At 37.1% G+C, this 17,887-nt stretch overlaps 1 protein-coding gene and 1 non-coding gene across 9 annotated transcripts in view; one reads left to right on the plus strand and one right to left on the minus strand.

Annotated features, from left to right (window-relative positions):
• Nucleotides 1–15,254, plus strand: part of FRS2 (fibroblast growth factor receptor substrate 2) — a 121,437-nt gene extending 106,183 nt beyond the window's left edge. For all 8 annotated transcript variants that reach the window (XM_068560342.1, XM_068560339.1, XM_068560341.1 and 5 more), the window contains 5 exons: nucleotides 5,064–5,155; nucleotides 6,686–6,872; nucleotides 7,674–7,832; nucleotides 8,195–8,358; nucleotides 9,506–15,254. In XM_068560342.1, the coding sequence (XP_068416443.1) occupies nucleotides 5,090–5,155; nucleotides 6,686–6,872; nucleotides 7,674–7,832; nucleotides 8,195–8,358; nucleotides 9,506–10,456 (1,527 nt within the window). In that variant the 5' untranslated portion in view covers nucleotides 5,064–5,089 and the 3' untranslated portion in view covers nucleotides 10,457–15,254. The remainder of the gene's footprint in view (nucleotides 1–5,063; nucleotides 5,156–6,685; nucleotides 6,873–7,673; nucleotides 7,833–8,194; nucleotides 8,359–9,505) is intronic.
• Nucleotides 5,490–5,616, minus strand: LOC137775982 (small nucleolar RNA SNORA25). The gene has a single exon (XR_011076107.1). It is a non-coding gene; the product is annotated as a small nucleolar RNA SNORA25 (small nucleolar RNA).
• Nucleotides 15,255–17,887: the final 2,633 nt, after the last annotated feature.

A 17,887-nucleotide genomic window follows, 5' to 3' on the forward strand; every position in this document is an offset into this window, starting at 1 on the left:
GTGTCTTGCCTTTCCTCCTGCCTGGGAATTCATGCTTCAGGAGGAGGAGTCAGAGATGTGGGTGAAAACTCCACATTAAAAATCTCCTTCTGTGCTGGAAAATTGACTACAACTGCCTGTAGTCCCAGCTGTTTCACAGCCTCACTCGTACTAACTAAGCCTATTCTTCAGCCTTACTGAGGCCTCCTGTTCCTTTTTGCCTCTCTCCGTTTTCTTCCATTTCATCAGCCCTCTTCTTTCTTGCTTCTTTCCTGAGCAGACCTGATGGCCCATCACTTCAAACCCCTATATTGCCAATATCCTTTAATTTCCTTGTCCTTTTACCTTCTGACCCTGGGTCAGTTGAACTGTCTACCCTCTGGACTGCTGAGTACAGCTAGAAAAATAGCATAATCTTCCTCTCCAGCTTCTGCTAAGTCTCAGCATAGCCTACTTAATAATCCTGCTGCCTTTCTTGGGTAGCTTCTCAGAGAATAACCCTCAAGTCCTTCATTGTGCAAACTTGCCTTCTATTTTACAAAAGAAATTTAGGATGATAGATGTTATCTATTTCAGCTTCTCTACTTTGTTCCACCCATCCTTATTTTCTGCCCTCTTTCCTCAGAGGACAAGGCACTCCTTCCTCTCTGGGCAGACTTCTCAGTCTGGGCCCCGGAACTCATCTTCTCTAGCCTCCCCGCTCCGTCTTGATCCATCCTGTAGCCGTCTGTGTCCTTTGTTTTTTCCTATATTCTTTAACCTTTACTGACATACTGATTACTAACCTGCATAAATCTGTGTCATCTTAAAACAATAAATAACTCAAGAAACATATTTTATTTTGAAACCATGTCCAACCATACCCTATCACTTTAGGCTTTCCTTTCCAACTGTGTTCTTGAAAGAGCCTTTTCTATTCTTTGGAGGACTACTTCCTTATCTTCCATTTGCTCACTGCTGAATGGCTTTGCCTCTACCTAACACTCCACTATGGATAGAACCTTCCTTCTTGACACTTTCATTTCTTAGTTTGTAGTATTCTGATTGTTTTTCTTCTCCTTCACTTGTTTTTCTCTACTCCAATATTTGCACATTTGTGTTCCCCAGAATTTTAACTGCAGACTGCTCTTTATACTGTCCTTGATCAGGGTCTTCTGTTTTATAGTTTCAAATACCATGTGTCCCAATGTTTTACCTCTTTCCTCAAACCCATTCTGATGTACTTACCTCTCTATTGTAAGTCTTTGTTTGGTTGTTCTCTGGAATCTCAATTTAACATGTCTAAAACTGAACTAACCACCATCACTTCCTCTTGAAGACCTGAGAAAGTTTTTCCTGTTTCAGGTAATGGAACCAGCACCCTTCATCTGCCGCCCTGAAAACTGCCTCTTACTTCCTGTATACCTAGCCAGACACTCAGTGCTGCAGACTTGTTTTCCTAAGTATTTTTTAAATTCATTATTTTCATCTTTATTCCTACTATTGCTGCTCTGGTTTTAAGTCTTTGGCATATTCCATTTTTCAGTAGTCTCTCACTGGCTTCCCTTCCTCTGAGCTAAACTCCCACTTAAAATTACCCTGCAGATGGAAGTATCTAAAATGAATTCCTGACCACCTCACTTTCCTGCTTAAAATACTTCAGTGGCTTTTCACCTTGTGTAGGATGAAATTCATTCTCTTTGGAGTGGCATACAAGGATTTCATGTCACATGGTAGGCTTTTCATTAACTATTTTTGTACTGAACTGAAGCATTCAATGTGAATAGAGTCCCCAAGTAGGTTGTACCACCATTCATATATCCCTGACAAAATCGGAGGTGCTGCCTTAACAGGTAGCCTGTGAAGGTGTCAAGTGGAAGAATGCTTTTTCTACTTCTTTTGAGAAATAGTTGAAAAATATTTACTTGAGGCATTATTTTTTCAGGCAAAAGCCACACTGTAATAATCATTTAGCTCTTTGTATTCAGTGGTGAGGCTGGATAAGCAATTTCAAGAAGACTTTTTGTTTGTTTTTTTGTTTCTATCAATTATCTGTCTGCTTTAAATTTTTTTTTGAAATATTCTTTTGGCCACCTTCTCATCTTCTAATTTATTAAACACTTACTAATTTTTAAAAATTAAACATTTATTGAATATCTGCTATGTCAAACAGTATGCTTAGTGCCCTAGAAAATTCAGAAAACACCGTTCCTATCTTCTTGGAGATCACAGTGAAGTGGGCGGTGAGACAGGTCAACATTACAGTAGAAATGTGATAAGTACCATGATAGAGTCATGTCCATTTGACTACAGGGACATTGGAGGCAGGCTAGCTTCAAGTTAATTGGAGTCCCAGATCCCTAGGTTGTTGTTCAGGATGCTTTATGGTTTGGCTCATGCTTGTGTTACAGCCTACCCTGCGCTCTAGTCGTACTAGATGCCTCACTTTCTCCTGAATACAGTGCCACCTTTCATGACTTTTATCTTTGCACCTAATTTTTTATCTTGTCTCAAGTGCCTATTTCTGTTTTTTGCCTAGCACACTGTTTCTGCTCACCTTTTAAAGTACCAGCTCAAATGGTGCTTCCTGCCCTTCCTAACCCAGAAAGTTCGTTGCTTCCTTCTCTGTGCCCATGGAACTCTTCTTATATTCTAATATGAGGTTTATCATAATGCATTATCTGTTGACATCTCTGTCTTTCCCTTTAGACTCATGGCTCTTCATAGGTACATCCTGTGACTTAGTCATCTTTATACCATTATACTTAACTGGCATATTAAGACACCAAATATGAATCTTTTTTTTTTCTTTTATGTAACAAGATTTTATTTATCCTTATGTCATCACACATTTTCCCTATATAAATTTATTTATTCACATTTTTAATTGAAGTATAGTTGATTTACAATGTTGTGTTAGTTTGTGGTGTACAGCAAAGTGATTCAGTTATATATGTATATATATATAATTTTTCATATTCTTTTCCATTATGTTTTATTACAAGATATTGAATATAGTTCCCTGTGCTAAACAGCAGAACCTTGTTGTTTATCTATTCTATTTATAGTAGTGTGTATCTGCTAATCCCAAACTCCTAATTTATCCCTCCCCCACCCCTTTTCCCCTTTGGTAACGATAAGTTTGTTTTCTATGTCTGTGAGTCTGTTTCTGTTCTGTAAATAAGTTCATTTGTATCATATTTTAGATTCCACATATAAGTGATACCATGTGGTATTTATCTTTCTCTGTCTGACTTACCTCATTTAGTGTGATAATCTCTAGGTCCATCCATGTTGCTGCAAATGGCATTATTTCATTCTTTTTTATGGCTGAGTAGTATTCCATTTTATATGTATATATACCACATCTTCTTTATCCATTCATCTGTCAATGGACATTTAGGTTGCTTCTGTGTCTTGGTTGTTGTGAATAGTGCTGCTATGAACATTGTGGTACATGTATCTTTTCAAAGTAGAGTTTTCTCTGGATATATGCCCAGGAGTGGGATTGCTGGATCTTATGGCAATTCTCTTTTTAGTTTTTTAAGGAACTTCCATACTGTTTTCCATAGTGGCTGCACCAAGTTATGTTCCCAACAGTGTAGTAGGGTCCCCTTTTCTCCACACCCTCTTCAGCATTTATTATTTGTAGGCTTTTTAATGATGGCCATTCTCACCAGTGCGAGGACACCACCAAATATGAGTCTTAATTTAACTTCACCATTTTACTTATCACTTCTTTTGGTGTATATACTAGTATCCTTTTTCATCTGCTTAATCCTTACACCTGCCAGCATTCTTTATTTTCCTTTAGTGCAGTTCATTCAGCTCACAAGAGACTTAGAACACCTCCTGTGTGCTAGGTATTGTGTTAGGCACAGGGAATGCAAGAATGAATAAAGTCCATCCCTGCTGGGAAGGAGCTCAAAGTGGAGGGAAGTAGATAGATAAGTAAACAGTCTATCACAATTTCTACTGAGTAAACAGTGTGAAAGATGCTGTGATACTGGAAAGCTCAGGGTGCTTTGGGGGTACATAAGGAATATAACTTGCCCAGTAGGTAGGAGTCAGAGAAGGCTTCCTAAAGGCACTGTACTCTGAAGTTGAACCTTGAGAAAGGAGCAGCATGGAAGGGTGTGAGAGAACAAGATGCTCTGGGGAAACTGTTTAGTATGGCTGGGTAGGACTTGAAGCAAAGAGGAGGGAAGAGGTTAGACTGGATTTGTAGACAGAGACCAGATTGTGAAGGACCATGTGTCATACTGATGAGCTTTGCATTTTTTCCTGAAGGTAGTGAAGATCTGCTGAAGAATTTTAGGCAAATTTTAATCAGATTTATGTTTTTAATGTTTAGTAGCTTCTTACGCTTCCTTCTTTTCCCCTTTTTTCAAATACTGTCACATCCATTCTCATTCTTTCCCTTGTTTGTAAGTGAAGTTTTGAATTTTTCCTTTGTTCACTTGCAGTATTCTTGAACACTTAATGTCACTGTAACCACTTATCTCTAACCTTCTGTGGGAAAGGATTAGATAGACACACTCTTTCAGTTTTGCCAGTATTCTCTGTGTTAAGTTACAGCTTGAATTTTGAGTTGTCTTTCTCTCTTAACTATTCCAGATTTGTTTTTGTGTCTTATTAACCAATTTTGTCTGGTGGGATACATAAAGAATACTACAATGCATGGTATGAATCAAAATACTTGCCAAGCCAGAAGTCTAGCATCCTTTTGGAAATTTATTAATAAAGATGGACTGAAATTCCTAATAAGCCATAAAGGGTTAATTCCATGAATGACTTTATTTTAATAGTGTCATGTATGAGAACTTAAATTGGTTTCTTTTAGATAATTTTAAAATAGGCGGACCTTTGCAAATTAAATTTGAGATTTCTGTGAAGTCTCCCGCACAGAATTATTCTTCTTGTTGCTGAGCAAAATTCTCCAGCTAGTTGTGTGAAATCTAGCTCTAGCCATTTACTTCCTTAGGCTTAATTTTCCTCATCAAAATAACGCAGGGCTTATGTTAGATGATTTCTAGTGTCTTTTTCTGTTTTATGACTTTTGTATCTTACATCTAATAATTTTTTGCAAATTATCTTTCATGTAGTGCTCACATGGTCTTCTGAAGAAGCCATGGGTAGCTGTTGTAGCTGTCCAGATAAAGACACTGTCCCAGATAACCATCGGAACAAGTTTAAGGTCAGTAAAAACTGCTTGAGATGTAGCTCTCACTGTCTATCTGGATGCTCTTCTTTTACTTCACTTAATTAACATGTCTTATTATTTCCTCACTTTTGTCTTCAGACCCTTTTATTTTCCTTTCTGTCCATTCTGCCTTTTCTTGTTTTAACAAATGATGACAACATTTTCTTACTGACAGTGTGAAATCCTCTTTTCCTTTTCCTTTGGTCTTCCATATCCAGTTAGAGCCACACAATTCTGATAATACTGTCTTTTTTTTTTTTTAACTTGGAAGACATTTACATTTATTTTTACCTTTCGACATCACCAATCATGGATATGAGTGCCTAAATCTTGTCGCTCCGTCAGGAAAACATAGCACTAATGAGTGACTGTTACATCCTCTGAAGAGCTCAATCTTTGGTCACAGGGATAAGAGGCCATGGATTTGGTCCCATCAGCCCTCTTTGAAATGACCTACTGATAATATTGTCTTTAAAATGCCACTTTATAGGTGCCTCTTCAGTCCCGTCACCAGCTTCCAGTCATTGTTTAATGCCTGGACAATTTCATAACTGAACTCTATCTTCAGTCACCTCTGTGATCCATCCTGCAGTTGACATCAAATTAATCTTCCTCCTTCATCCTTCTAAAACTTCAGTGGTGTTCTGTTACTTAGATGCTAAGTGCTCCATTCCTTACTCATCCACAGTCATTAATCTCTCATATTCTGACTTCATTCTGCTGTAAATCATAGCCTCTGGATCACACAAACCTAAGTGTAAGTCACAACCCTCTTGCTTCATAGCTTTGTTACCTTTGGCAGGTTACATTATCACTAAGTCTTTGTTCATTTGTGTGCAGTGGAGAAAATAGTATTACCTGCAGTTTAGGATCGGTATTAAATGACAAAAACACAAGTAAAGCACTTTGCCCAACCCAGGGGTATAGTAAATTCTCCCTAAGTGTTATCTGTTCCTTATAGTCTCTGGCCATTTTCTGAAACTGAGCAGTGCAAAGGCTTCCCTTACATGAACTCAATGCCAGTCCTGTCCTGATCTCTCTGAAACATACCTTCTTTGTCTCTGCTGTAGCACTGCATCTTCAGGATGTGCCCCCTAACTCCTGACCCACCAGTTCTCCCTCTTAACTTTATTACCTGTCTAAATTTAATTATACCCAAGGCCCAGCTAAAGTCCCTCCTCTTCTTATGTGAAGGCTTCTCCAACAACCCTCCGCCACAGTTCCTGCATTTTGCAGCCTCTTGCACTCATTTGTTAGTTAAGCATTTACAGTTTTGTGGTGCTGTTCGTGTTTGTATATCTTATCTCCTCAGTGGGAATGTGTGTTCTTTGGGGATATGAACTGGGTATTAACACTGCTACATAGTCCATGCCCTAAACACACAATTGGTTGTTGAATGAACTAACAAAGGAACCATAACTGAACCAATAAGCAATAGTACATTTTCCTGACAAATTAGTGAAATATGTGCATAACTGTCAAGCGGGAGCATTAAGTTAGCACTAATTAAACTTTCTTTTTTAGGTCATTAATGTGGATGATGATGGGAATGAGTTAGGTTCTGGCATAATGGAACTTACAGACACGGAACTGATTTTATACACTCGCAAACGTGACTCGGTAAAATGGCACTACCTCTGCCTCCGACGCTATGGCTATGATTCGAATCTCTTTTCTTTTGAAAGTGGTCGAAGGTGTCAAACTGGACAAGGTAGGTAGAGCCTTTATTTTTTTTCTCCAAACATTATCATATTTGAAATATCATTCTATAATTCAGTTATTCTATATGTAATGTTTAATGTTTTACTTTTATCCAGAATAAAAAAATTCTCAAATAAGTGGATTATTTAAAAAAGAGGCATAGTACACTATGTATTCATTTATCAAGCATTTATTAAGCATGTTTTCTATGTCCAGAATTTTGGCTCATATTAACTTTAAGATTTGCAGTAAGTAAATGATTAGTCCCAGTAAATTGCCTATGTGTCTTTACTGTTATAACTCAGGGGAAAGAACCTAAACTTTGGAGTCAAACAGAACGTAGTTTTATTTTTTGCTACCTACTTCTTGAAAGTCCTTGGGCAAGTTGCATGACCTCTGTCGCATCAAATTTCTTCTGTATCAGAGGGCAGCGGTAATCCAATAACTAAACAAGGTAATGGTTGTAAACCAGAGCAAGGGCCTGTCAAGTGGTAAAGAATTCCCTTGGTAATGGTAAGTTGGGCTCCCCCTGCTGTTAAAAAGCAGACTAGAGTAAGTTTGCAAATCTTGTTTTTGTCTTCCTTATATTGAGCCATCACCCATGGACAAATGAAAATTATTCTGTGAACTTTCTTCTGGGTTTATGTTTTGAAACAGGGAATATAATTAATTTATCAGACATTTATTTTAAAGGCTTTTCTTGCTATTGGTGCATGGAATGCTTACTTGACAAGTTTGTTCTTCGACAGGTGCGCCTGTGTCTTTTTTAAAGATGCGGTGACCGTTTTTTTCTTCTGGTTTGTATTTGTAGGAATCTTTGCCTTTAAGTGTGCTCGTGCAGAAGAATTATTTAATATGTTGCAAGAGATTATGCAGAATAATAGTATAAATGTAGTGGAGGAGCCAGTTGTTGAAAGGAATAATCATCAGACAGAATTGGAAGTCCCCAGAACACCTCGAACACCTACAAGTAAGTGTCCATTTTCCTTCTTCTATTATAAACTATAGATTATGGTTATTTAATCTATAAATTGTTAGGAATTACCATTGGCTAACGTAAGTATAGTGGTTGTGAGTTTTAAAAAACTGTTAGCTATAATTATAAACATTTTTAATATTTTAAATATGAAAACATTAAATGTTTCATATTATTTAAAATGTGAGTGGAAAGTTAGAGTGGAGGGGGTACGCTGTTTTGCTCTGGTTTCTCATACGTCTTGCCAGAAACACCTTCCTTAAACCTCTCAGTGCTGATTGTATTCTCATTCATTTTTATTCTCTGTGCCCTACCCCTGTATCCTTTCTTAAACTGATAAACAAACAAAAACTCAGCTCCAGGGTTTGCTGCTCAGAACTTACCTAATGGATATCCCCGATACCCCTCATTTGGAGACGCTTCATCCCATCCTTCAAGCAGACATCCTTCTGTGGGAAGTGCACGCCTGCCTTCAGTAGGTGAAGAGTCTACACATCCCTTGCTTGTGGCTGAGGAACAAGTAAGCATGTCCTACTGTCTAACATATTGTGTGAGGTTAGAGTGTTATTGTGCTAACACTTGAAGGTTTTAGTTTGAATTTTAGCTGTCACTATTTGTATATGAGTTTTGTAGTGAAGACTCAGAGGAAATAGCATGTATTTGCTGACATATACACAAATATATATAGGTGTTGAGGGAAACTCAGCATTACAGTAAGTTTGTGGGTTCACAGGAGAGGTGCATCTATAGATAAAGACGAACATAACCAATGGCCAGTTCTGTTACAATAACCTCCAATGAAGGCTTTTTATGTTACAGTTTTTATAGTTAGTGGACACTAGCAATGAGGCAGATTTTGTTGTCAGTGTTTTAACAGAGCAATTTAATATTCCCGACTATTCTATTTTCATTTTAGGAATGAAGTTATCTGGTTGAACACTGTCTATGTATTACTTAGTTATACTTATCTTTTGTCAACAATATGGTTGTTTATCATTAAGAAATTTTTACTGTTTTGAAATCCATTTGTTTGTGTTCTTGTTAAATGAGTTCTTATTTACTATAATTAAATTTCCCTTAGTTTTGAATTTTATTTTTGAGTTTTTCAAATTTTATGTATAGACTTCTGAACATTTTTATATTGTCCCCCCCGCAAAATACCACGAACTTTTCTAAGTAGCAATAATTTCCTGGTATCTATTTTATATCTATGCATTTTACAGAACTCTTATTGAATCTAGTAGGGTCTATCTCCTTATATAGTCAGATCATCTATAAATTATGATAAATTTCTCTCTTCCTTTTTAATACTTGTTATTTCCGATTTCTAAATCAGATTTTAATGCATTGATGAGAATTTTAGAACAACATCAAAGTAATAATCCCCATTTGTTCCTGATTTTTTATTTTTTTTACAGAATGCTTATCATGTTTCACCATCACATGTATTTTGAAGTAGTTATTCTTTTATCAAGCTAGGAAGACATTTCTACATTTCTCCCACTTCCCCCCAACCTTTTTGTTGGTAAAAAAACAGGTACAAAATCTTTGAAGTAAGAATATACTTAGAAAGTTAATAAAATTAATTGATATAGTCAGGCAAATTCTTCTGTTCTTTTTTTTTTTTTTAAAGCAAGTTACTGATTCACTTTCCTATTTTGTTTTAGGTACATACCTATGTCAACACTACAGGTGTACAAGAAGAACGGAAAAACCGCACAAGTGTGCATGTCCCATTGGAGGCGAGGGTTTCTAATGCTGAAAGCAACACACCAAAAGAAGAACCAAGTAATATTGAGGACAGGGACCCTCAGATTCTTCTTGAACCTGAAGGAGTCAAGTTTGTCTTAGGACCAACCCCAGTTCAAAAACAATTAATGGAAAAAGAGAAACTGGAACAACTTGGAAGAGATCAAGTCAGCGGAAGTGGCGCGAATAACACGGAATGGGACACTGGCTATGACAGTGATGAACGAAGAGACGCGCCCTCTGTTAACAAACTGGTGTATGAAAATCTAAATGGGCTATCTCTCCCCAGTGCCTCAGGGCTCAGGAGAGGTCGTCTGCCGTCCACCAGTACCTCAGATACCCAGAATATCAACAACTCAGCTCAGAGAAGAACTGCATTGTTAAACTATGAAAATCTACCATCTTTGCCTCCTGTTTGGGAAGCCCGCAAGCTAAGTAGGGATGAAGATGACAATTTAGGACCAAAGACCCCATCTCTAAATGGCTACCATAATAATCTTGATCCAATGCATAACTATGTAAATACAGAGAATGTAACAGTGCCGGCAAGTGCTCACAAAATCGAATATTCGAGGCGTCGGGACTGTACACCAACAGTCTTTAACTTTGATATCAGACGCCCAAGTTTAGAACACAGGCAGCTCAATTACATACAGGTTGACTTGGAAGGTGGCAGTGACTCTGACAACCCTCAGACTCCAAAAACGCCTACCACTCCCCTTCCACAGACCCCTACCAGACGCACAGAGCTGTATGCTGTGATAGACATCGAGAGAACTGCTGCTATGTCAAATCTGCAGAAAGCACTGCCACGCGACGATGGTACATCTAGGAAAACTAGACACAATAGTACTGATCTGCCCATGTGAGCCCGGAAACCATTACATTGTTTGCACCTTTGTGAAGTTTTAAAAAATGAAGATGCAAGTGCTTCATTTTTATTTCTAAACACTAACTCCTTTTATAGACTGATAAAAAATTTTTTTTCTGACTATTTCATGTGCTTCTTTAAAGGGAATTAAAATGTAGAGCAGGTACTCATAAAAGAACACTAATTTCATTCTATACTACTCATTACTGTACAGCAGCATTCCCATTTTCACAGTGCCTATTTAAAATGAGAATTGAAGTGAGTGACATGCTGGTCAATTTTTATTAAGATTCTGGACTCATGCATATCATTCACGTCTAAGTCATGGTTGGCATTTAAAGCATATTATAAAGCCTCTTGATAATGTGCATTGCTAACAGATAACTCTAGGCTTTGAAAGTACTCTTTGTAGATTTACTATTCATGGTATGTGACCTCCAGCATGTAACATGAGGAATCCTTTATTTCATTAATTGTAGGCTTTTTGACTTGAGCCAGGACATATGTATGGAAATAGAAGTACCACACCTCCTATGTACCAGTCAGTTCCTTAGCCTTCAGCATTTCTAGAAAGAGCCCTACGTTCGTGAACGTGGTTTGCTGTTGGTGTGTTGAAAGGCAAGAAAGAGACGAGATTTTATGTTTACTCATCTCATGGTGTCATTTGAAAGGCGTGCCCAGATATCTTAGTCAGAATTATACATAGGCTCAAGAATCAGTCTCAGGTCACTTTATCCAAAAACATTTGAAAATCTGAACCGTGATCTCTTGAAAGTTTCTGTCCTACAGATTATTAACAGTAACATTGTTTTCTGGAGGCATTTGTGCCATTAGATTGCCATTTACCTTCAAGTTTTTCCTTTGGTGTTTGGGATGTCTAATTTTGTTGCTTCATGTCTTTTTCAATTTAGGATGTTTGAGTTTGTATATAGTTTTGAAATTGGATTATGTGTTCATTGTTGTTTAGTTTGCATTTTTGTCAAATTGTGGTTTTGAAGGTTCATTTGGAACTTACTGTTATTCTATAACAGGGTTGCCCTTGTCCAGTATTTATTTATATGCCGTTTACTTTTCAAGTTGATAAAAGCATTCTCACAATTTTAAATTTCACTTGTGTTCATAGGTGATCTCTTAAGCAGCTGAGAAGAAAAAAAAAAAGGAAGCTACTTTTAACATGCAAATTCCCCTAAAGGTACTGTGTTTTCTCTGTGGGCACTCTCCCAGCACTTTAGCAGTGATTCCCTCAGTCACACGGCTGCAATTGTACTTTGCCCACTGTAGTGCTCCTCAGCTCTGCTGTCTTTCACTCGTAGCTGGATCTTGGATTATCCCTTGATTTTAATAGAATGTTAAGATTGTTGCCAGCATAGCAGGTACAGTGGAAGTCTTATAGCAATGACATTGTGTCGTAATTTAGGATTGAAAATGAATTGAAGTTTATATAAACTGATGAGAGTCCATATGTCTAGCTCTTGGAAAATCAAGAATTTTCCAGTTTCCCAAATCCTAGAGAAGACAAGAGAAGGTAGAGTGGAAAGAAGGTTGGATAACCTTGCAAAATATGTCGCTGTCTCCTCTAAATATGAGGAAGTTTGAGATTTTGGTCTGGATCTACCAGATGTAACTAAGGTTAATTTAGCATGAAAAAGTTTCAGTCATATAGCCTCCAATCTGTTCCATAAATGACCTAATTATAGGACAGTGAATGGATTAGCAAAATAATAGGGTGGGACCATTATAAAGAAAATAAATTATTAAAGATGTCTTTATCATTTTTAGTGCCACTGGTTTATGTGCATAGCAGAATTTTCTTTCTTTTCTGTGAATTTGGTGCTTACCAAAGTGTTCCCTGTTCTCTAAAAAGAGAGCAGTGGTATAGGTATGCAGTTTCCATTTTAATGTATTGTTCCATTTATGCTTTATTCTGAGTAGATTGCTAATTGTGCCAAATTTATGTGATGATTTTTGTAATGTGGAATAAGAGTTATGATGGAACCAGTGCACATGGTTTTCTCCGAAACAAGCAGTCAAGACAGAACGTTAACCTCCAAACAAAAGGGCTGACCTATTTACTCATTTTGGAGGTTGGATACTTTCTTTTCTTACTTTTCCTCAGCCTTTTCATTTTTCCTTCCAGATTCTGATTAGTTTTTATATTTTTTAAGCAACTATAATATAACCATTGCAGTTTATTCTTTCAATACTGTGTGCTTTGAAAATGAAAATGGGACCAATTTGTCTGTTAAGAATTTGATTTTTAGGTACTACGAGTATTAGGGAAGATGTATACAACTGGTATTAATTTCTAGATGTCTCTGGAAATCACCTGCGTTCCTATTTAATTAAAAATAACGTAGAACACTATTTGTCCTCTGCAGTAGTCTAGTAATGGGCATTAAGCTCTGTCCTGGAAGAATTGTACCAATTACTAGGTGCATTTTAGAATGAGATATTTTATTGGGATATAATTGTGGCCATATGTTTCAGATTTTCTGAGACAGACCTAATTTTAGATATTCTGTTCTGTTGATAGATCATGTGATCCCACTTTTTGGTTTTGGAAATATAATCATTGATCATATGCTTTCCCCCTAATAGAATCCTGTTTTATCCATGTAGATCGTAACAGCTTTTATCCCAGACCAGGGCTGGAAACTGATGTGGGTATTACATGTGTTTTTTCTTAGTGTGTTTTATTTCCCAGGTTCATCTTCCTTTCAAAATGAAAATATGGTGCCTTCCCTCCCTCCAGGAAGATTGGCAAATAGTTCCTTTTATTTACTGCTGCTGTGGAGTGATGAGATATGCACTTTACTTTTGAAGACTCAGCAAAAAGCTTTTCACTTCTCAGTATATCCAGAATAGATCACATTTTGGACTTAAGAAAATTTGCCAAGCAGTCTTTGTTTTTACAGATATTAATGTTGACCCCACAGTTCAGTGTTGTGAGTCAAGCTAGTGTTTGTGTATCCCCCCCCACCAAAAAAAAATCTGTGGCGCAAAGTATAAAAATGTACCTCAATAATGTTCTATTAAAAATGGGACAGGGGCCTTATGTTTTCATAATTTCCCAATAATGTGCCACCATATTTTTGCCTCAAGGTAAAGGTTTTAACAAGCTAAAAAATACATCCCATTTCCTCTTGTGCTGTTCCTAACCCATAATGTCCAAGTGTTTTGTGCAATGTGTAGTGTGTGTGTATAAATATATATATGTATATTTGTATATACATATATATATATATATATATCTCCTTGAAATAGACATACCATCAGAGACAACATTCAGAAGTAACTGATGTATTGGCCTCTCTTTCTAATCTCTGATATGTGAGGTATATGGTACTAAATTACCTTTTCCCTGATGTTTGCCAAATTTGAATAAAGGCATTGGTACAAAATCACAGAATGTATAGAAAATGTTTTTGGCTTGAAAAATTAACAAATATTTTATGACATACCACAATATACTCTGCCCAAACCAGCACCCTATCTTTCCTGTTCTTTACGTCCCTTTTCCCCATCCCTACGTCCTCTTTTTTTTTTTTTTTTGGTGTAACACAATTCTTTTGTAGCATCATTACAATTGCAGTTCTATGACAATTGGACAATAATAGCATGGAAACGGACTGGTATTAATAGTACAGTAGTCACCAGTGTGCCACATTTGCATTGGTAAATGCAAAATACACATTTTATAAAGGACAAATTTTGTGTTATGTTTTTATTTTCATTACATTGTATAATATTGTAAGATTATGTATGTCCTAATTTGCATTATAAATGTTTTTTTCCTACGTAAAGGCATAAATATAGCAACTTTGTATAAAGGTAGCTTATTAGATTTTTAATTTTGTCTTTTATAAAAAATTGTCTAACAGTGGGACTACCATTGCCAAATTGTATATGAAATATGAATTTTACCCCCTATAGTTAATTTCGTTTATAAGCATTCCATATTTCTCTAATAAAAGACATAAGTGATACTGTACTATGCATAAATTGTATTTTAATGCTGTTTCATATCAGCATTTTAAATTTTGGTTTGCATTTTTAATATCGGCAAAATTTACCACTGTTGATTAAACCTTGTTGTATATGTAACAACATCTTTTGCCCTGTAGCCCTCCCCACCCTTGTTCTCTATTTCTCCCTGTCAGTGCCAACTTCATACGTTTTGTAGCATGGCAATAAAATATAACTTTTACACTGAGGCCAAGTGTGGCTTTTTGGAGGATGTGGACATGGGATGATTACCCTCTAGTTGTTTTTTGCATATGACTTTTTGCCATATAAGCCATGTTTCCAGGCATGAGGAAGTTATCGCGTATATGATGTGAACGTGCTTTTAAGGACAAGTGTGAATGTGCTTTTAAGCTTAATTTTTGTCCTAACAAATAAGAACTAATTTTTTATTTTTGGAAAAGTCAGTTCTTGAAGTACAATCAAACCTTTATTAACTGGAGTACTTAAAGAATAAGCTAATAATTGAATTTAGTTCAACAAGGGCTAAGCAACACATTTTAAAAATCCTTATTTATTGTAGAGTATTAGTATACCATCCTAAAAATTATGTATAAAATATGGTTTAATTTTAGATGATTTAGCTTCTTGCAATGACTTAGTGTTGTCATTCTGGCATAAATCTCCATGACGAGGTACTCAAGTTGATACTGGAAGCTGAGCTGACTATACACTAACCTTAAGCATTCGTGAAAAACTGCTTTGTTGAATAAAATCTGATCGGAGTTCTTATGGTTACTTTCCCCCTTATTGCCTACAGTAGATTGCAATAAAACCCCAATAAAAGTTTGGTTGGATACCTATTTAAAGTTTCACTGTATTTATACTTCACACATTTCTTGAAACTTTATGATAAGAGGTTTTATTCCTTAGTCTCATATCACTGCCTCCATTTTCAAAGTTCAAAGTGAAATGAAATTTTACGTATTTGACAGACTCTCACAGTTTTTATCTTCTTGGTCATTCAAACTAGTAGTACTCAGGGCTGGGACTTCAGACCTGTTTTTTGTCACTGAGCGGCACTGCAAAGCCTATTTCGGTATAGCTCAAGATGGAGTTTATTTAAACAGTAAAGGGAATAGACAAGTCCACAAATGATCGGGTGCTTACTATGTACCAGAGACCATGGAACACAGAAATTGGTTAAGATGTGACAGAGACCACATCTTGCAAAACTTAGGTGTTTGTTCTCAGAAATTAAAACCTTTTTTTGGATTATTTCTGTATTTTTCCTTTGAGCTCCTTTGAAGACAGTAACTATTCACATATTCTTATTTAATGAATGAGCACAAACTAGGTCCTATGCTAGTAATAAAGATAGTAATTCTTGTTCTCAAAAGAATTTGTAGTTTAGAACAGCCCTTCTAACTGAGGGCAGTGCCCTTCCTCCCCCCAGAGGACTAAGCCCTAAGATATAAATTGGGTATAAGGAATTACCATCTCTGTGATACCTCTAGAATAGTAGTAGCTATAAACTTAGGAGAATTGAAAAAAATTATTCCAATTCTTAATACATGATGTGATAAAGGCACATACAAAGGAAGGGCATCTAATAACTCAGCCTGAGAATGGAGATTTTTGAGAAGGGCTTACAGGAGGTAATCCCTGAGGTGTCTGATGAGGGCAGGAGGGGAGAGGATATCTTAGGGAGAAGAAATACCATGTGCAAAGGCACAGAGGTGTAGAAAGATCACGATGTTCAGTAGTGGCAAAAGGTTCCATATGCCTGGAGCATAGGATGCAAAGGCAGTCTGGGGGGATAGAGAAGGGAGAAATGAGAGACATCACATAGGTATAGAATGCGAAGGAGTTTTTGTTCTACTCTAAATGAGGTGAGACAATTTGAAGGGTTTAAACATTGGAGAAATAACATTTTATAAAGATGACTCTGACATCAATATGGAGGAGAAAATAGAGGACATGGCATTTTAATAAGGCAGGGAGACTAAAATGGAAGCAAAATTGGATAAATGCTTTTTGAAAGGCATTGTTAAAGGAGTGTTTAGGTTATCTGTTGCTGTGCAACAAGCCACCTAAAAACTTAGTGGCTTAAAACAAATCATTTTGTTATTTCTCACATTGCTATAGATCACAGTAGGCAGGCTTATGGAACCCACCCCAAATTACAAAACTAATATATGGAAGAGTTGAAATCCAAACCCACGCAGTCTGGTTCCTGAAGCTGAGTGTTTAGCCTCTGGCATACAAGGGTGACACCAAATGACTCAGGAAAGGAGGAAAAGTCAAAAACACACGCAATGGAGAAAGGACAAATTGCTGGGAGTCCCCTCATAGGGGGCTCCTCCTGGCTGTCTCTGGCCTCTGCTCCACAGGTGGCAGAGCCTGCCTCCCAGTTCCCATCCAAGAGCCCCTGGCTATGCTTCTCCTCCCCACCGCCGCTCCAAAGACCAGCAGGGAGGGGGCGCTGGCTTCTCCAACACCCATAGTCTCAGACTTGCCTGCCAGAGGACATAATATTTCCACATATGTGATTTTGCCCACAATAAAAACAGCTGTTTTCAATATTGTGCAGGTATCTTAGCGCCTTATTATTGTGATTTCTCATTCCACTGTGCGATTTGAGATCTGCTGGTTGAGGTACATTTCCTGAAAGAAGAGCAAGTTTTCCCACAAAGAACACAAAACTCTTGGTAGATTTATAATAATTTGTCCAATCTGAACACCCCTTTTCATGATGGACCCTGCAAATAGTGTAAACTGGGGTCAGCAAACTTTGTCCGTAAAGGATCAGATAGTAAATATTTTAGGCTTTATGGGCTATAGAGTCTGTCACAACTACTCAACTCTTCCATTGTATAACTCTGTATTGTATTGCCCAGTATAAAAATGAGTTTGCTTGTGTTACAACCAAGCTTCATGGATGTCAAAATATAAATTTCATATAATTTGAATGTATCACAAAAGTTTTTATGTTTTCAATCACTTAAAAATATAAAAATCATTCTTAACTCTCTGGCCATACAAAATCAGGTGGCAGGTTGGATTTGGTGCCTCATGGTTTGTCAATCCCTGGTGTAAACTAACCCTCTTAGCATATATCTGAAGGGTAGAACAATTAAAAATTGAAAATATCAGGACTTCCCTGGTGGTCCAGTGGCTAGGACTCTGCCCTCCCAATGCAGGGGGCCCGGGTTTGATCCCTGGTCAGGGAACTATATCCCACATGCCGCAACTAAGAGTTCTCATGCTGCAACTAAGAGTTTGCATGCCCCAACTAAAGATCCCACATGTGGCAACGAAGATCCCGCATGCTGCAACTAAGACCAGGAGCAGCCAAAAAAATAAATATTTTTTTAAAAAATTGAAAACACCCATCAATGTTAACAATTGCCACAATCCAAGAGCTTGCTAAGAGATCAGTTAGTCAAAGGGAGAAAAAGGTATC

Source organism: Eschrichtius robustus, chromosome 13 (assembly GCF_028021215.1).
Source record: "Eschrichtius robustus isolate mEscRob2 chromosome 13, mEscRob2.pri, whole genome shotgun sequence".
NCBI classification, from domain to species: Eukaryota; Metazoa; Chordata; class Mammalia; order Artiodactyla; family Eschrichtiidae; genus Eschrichtius; species Eschrichtius robustus.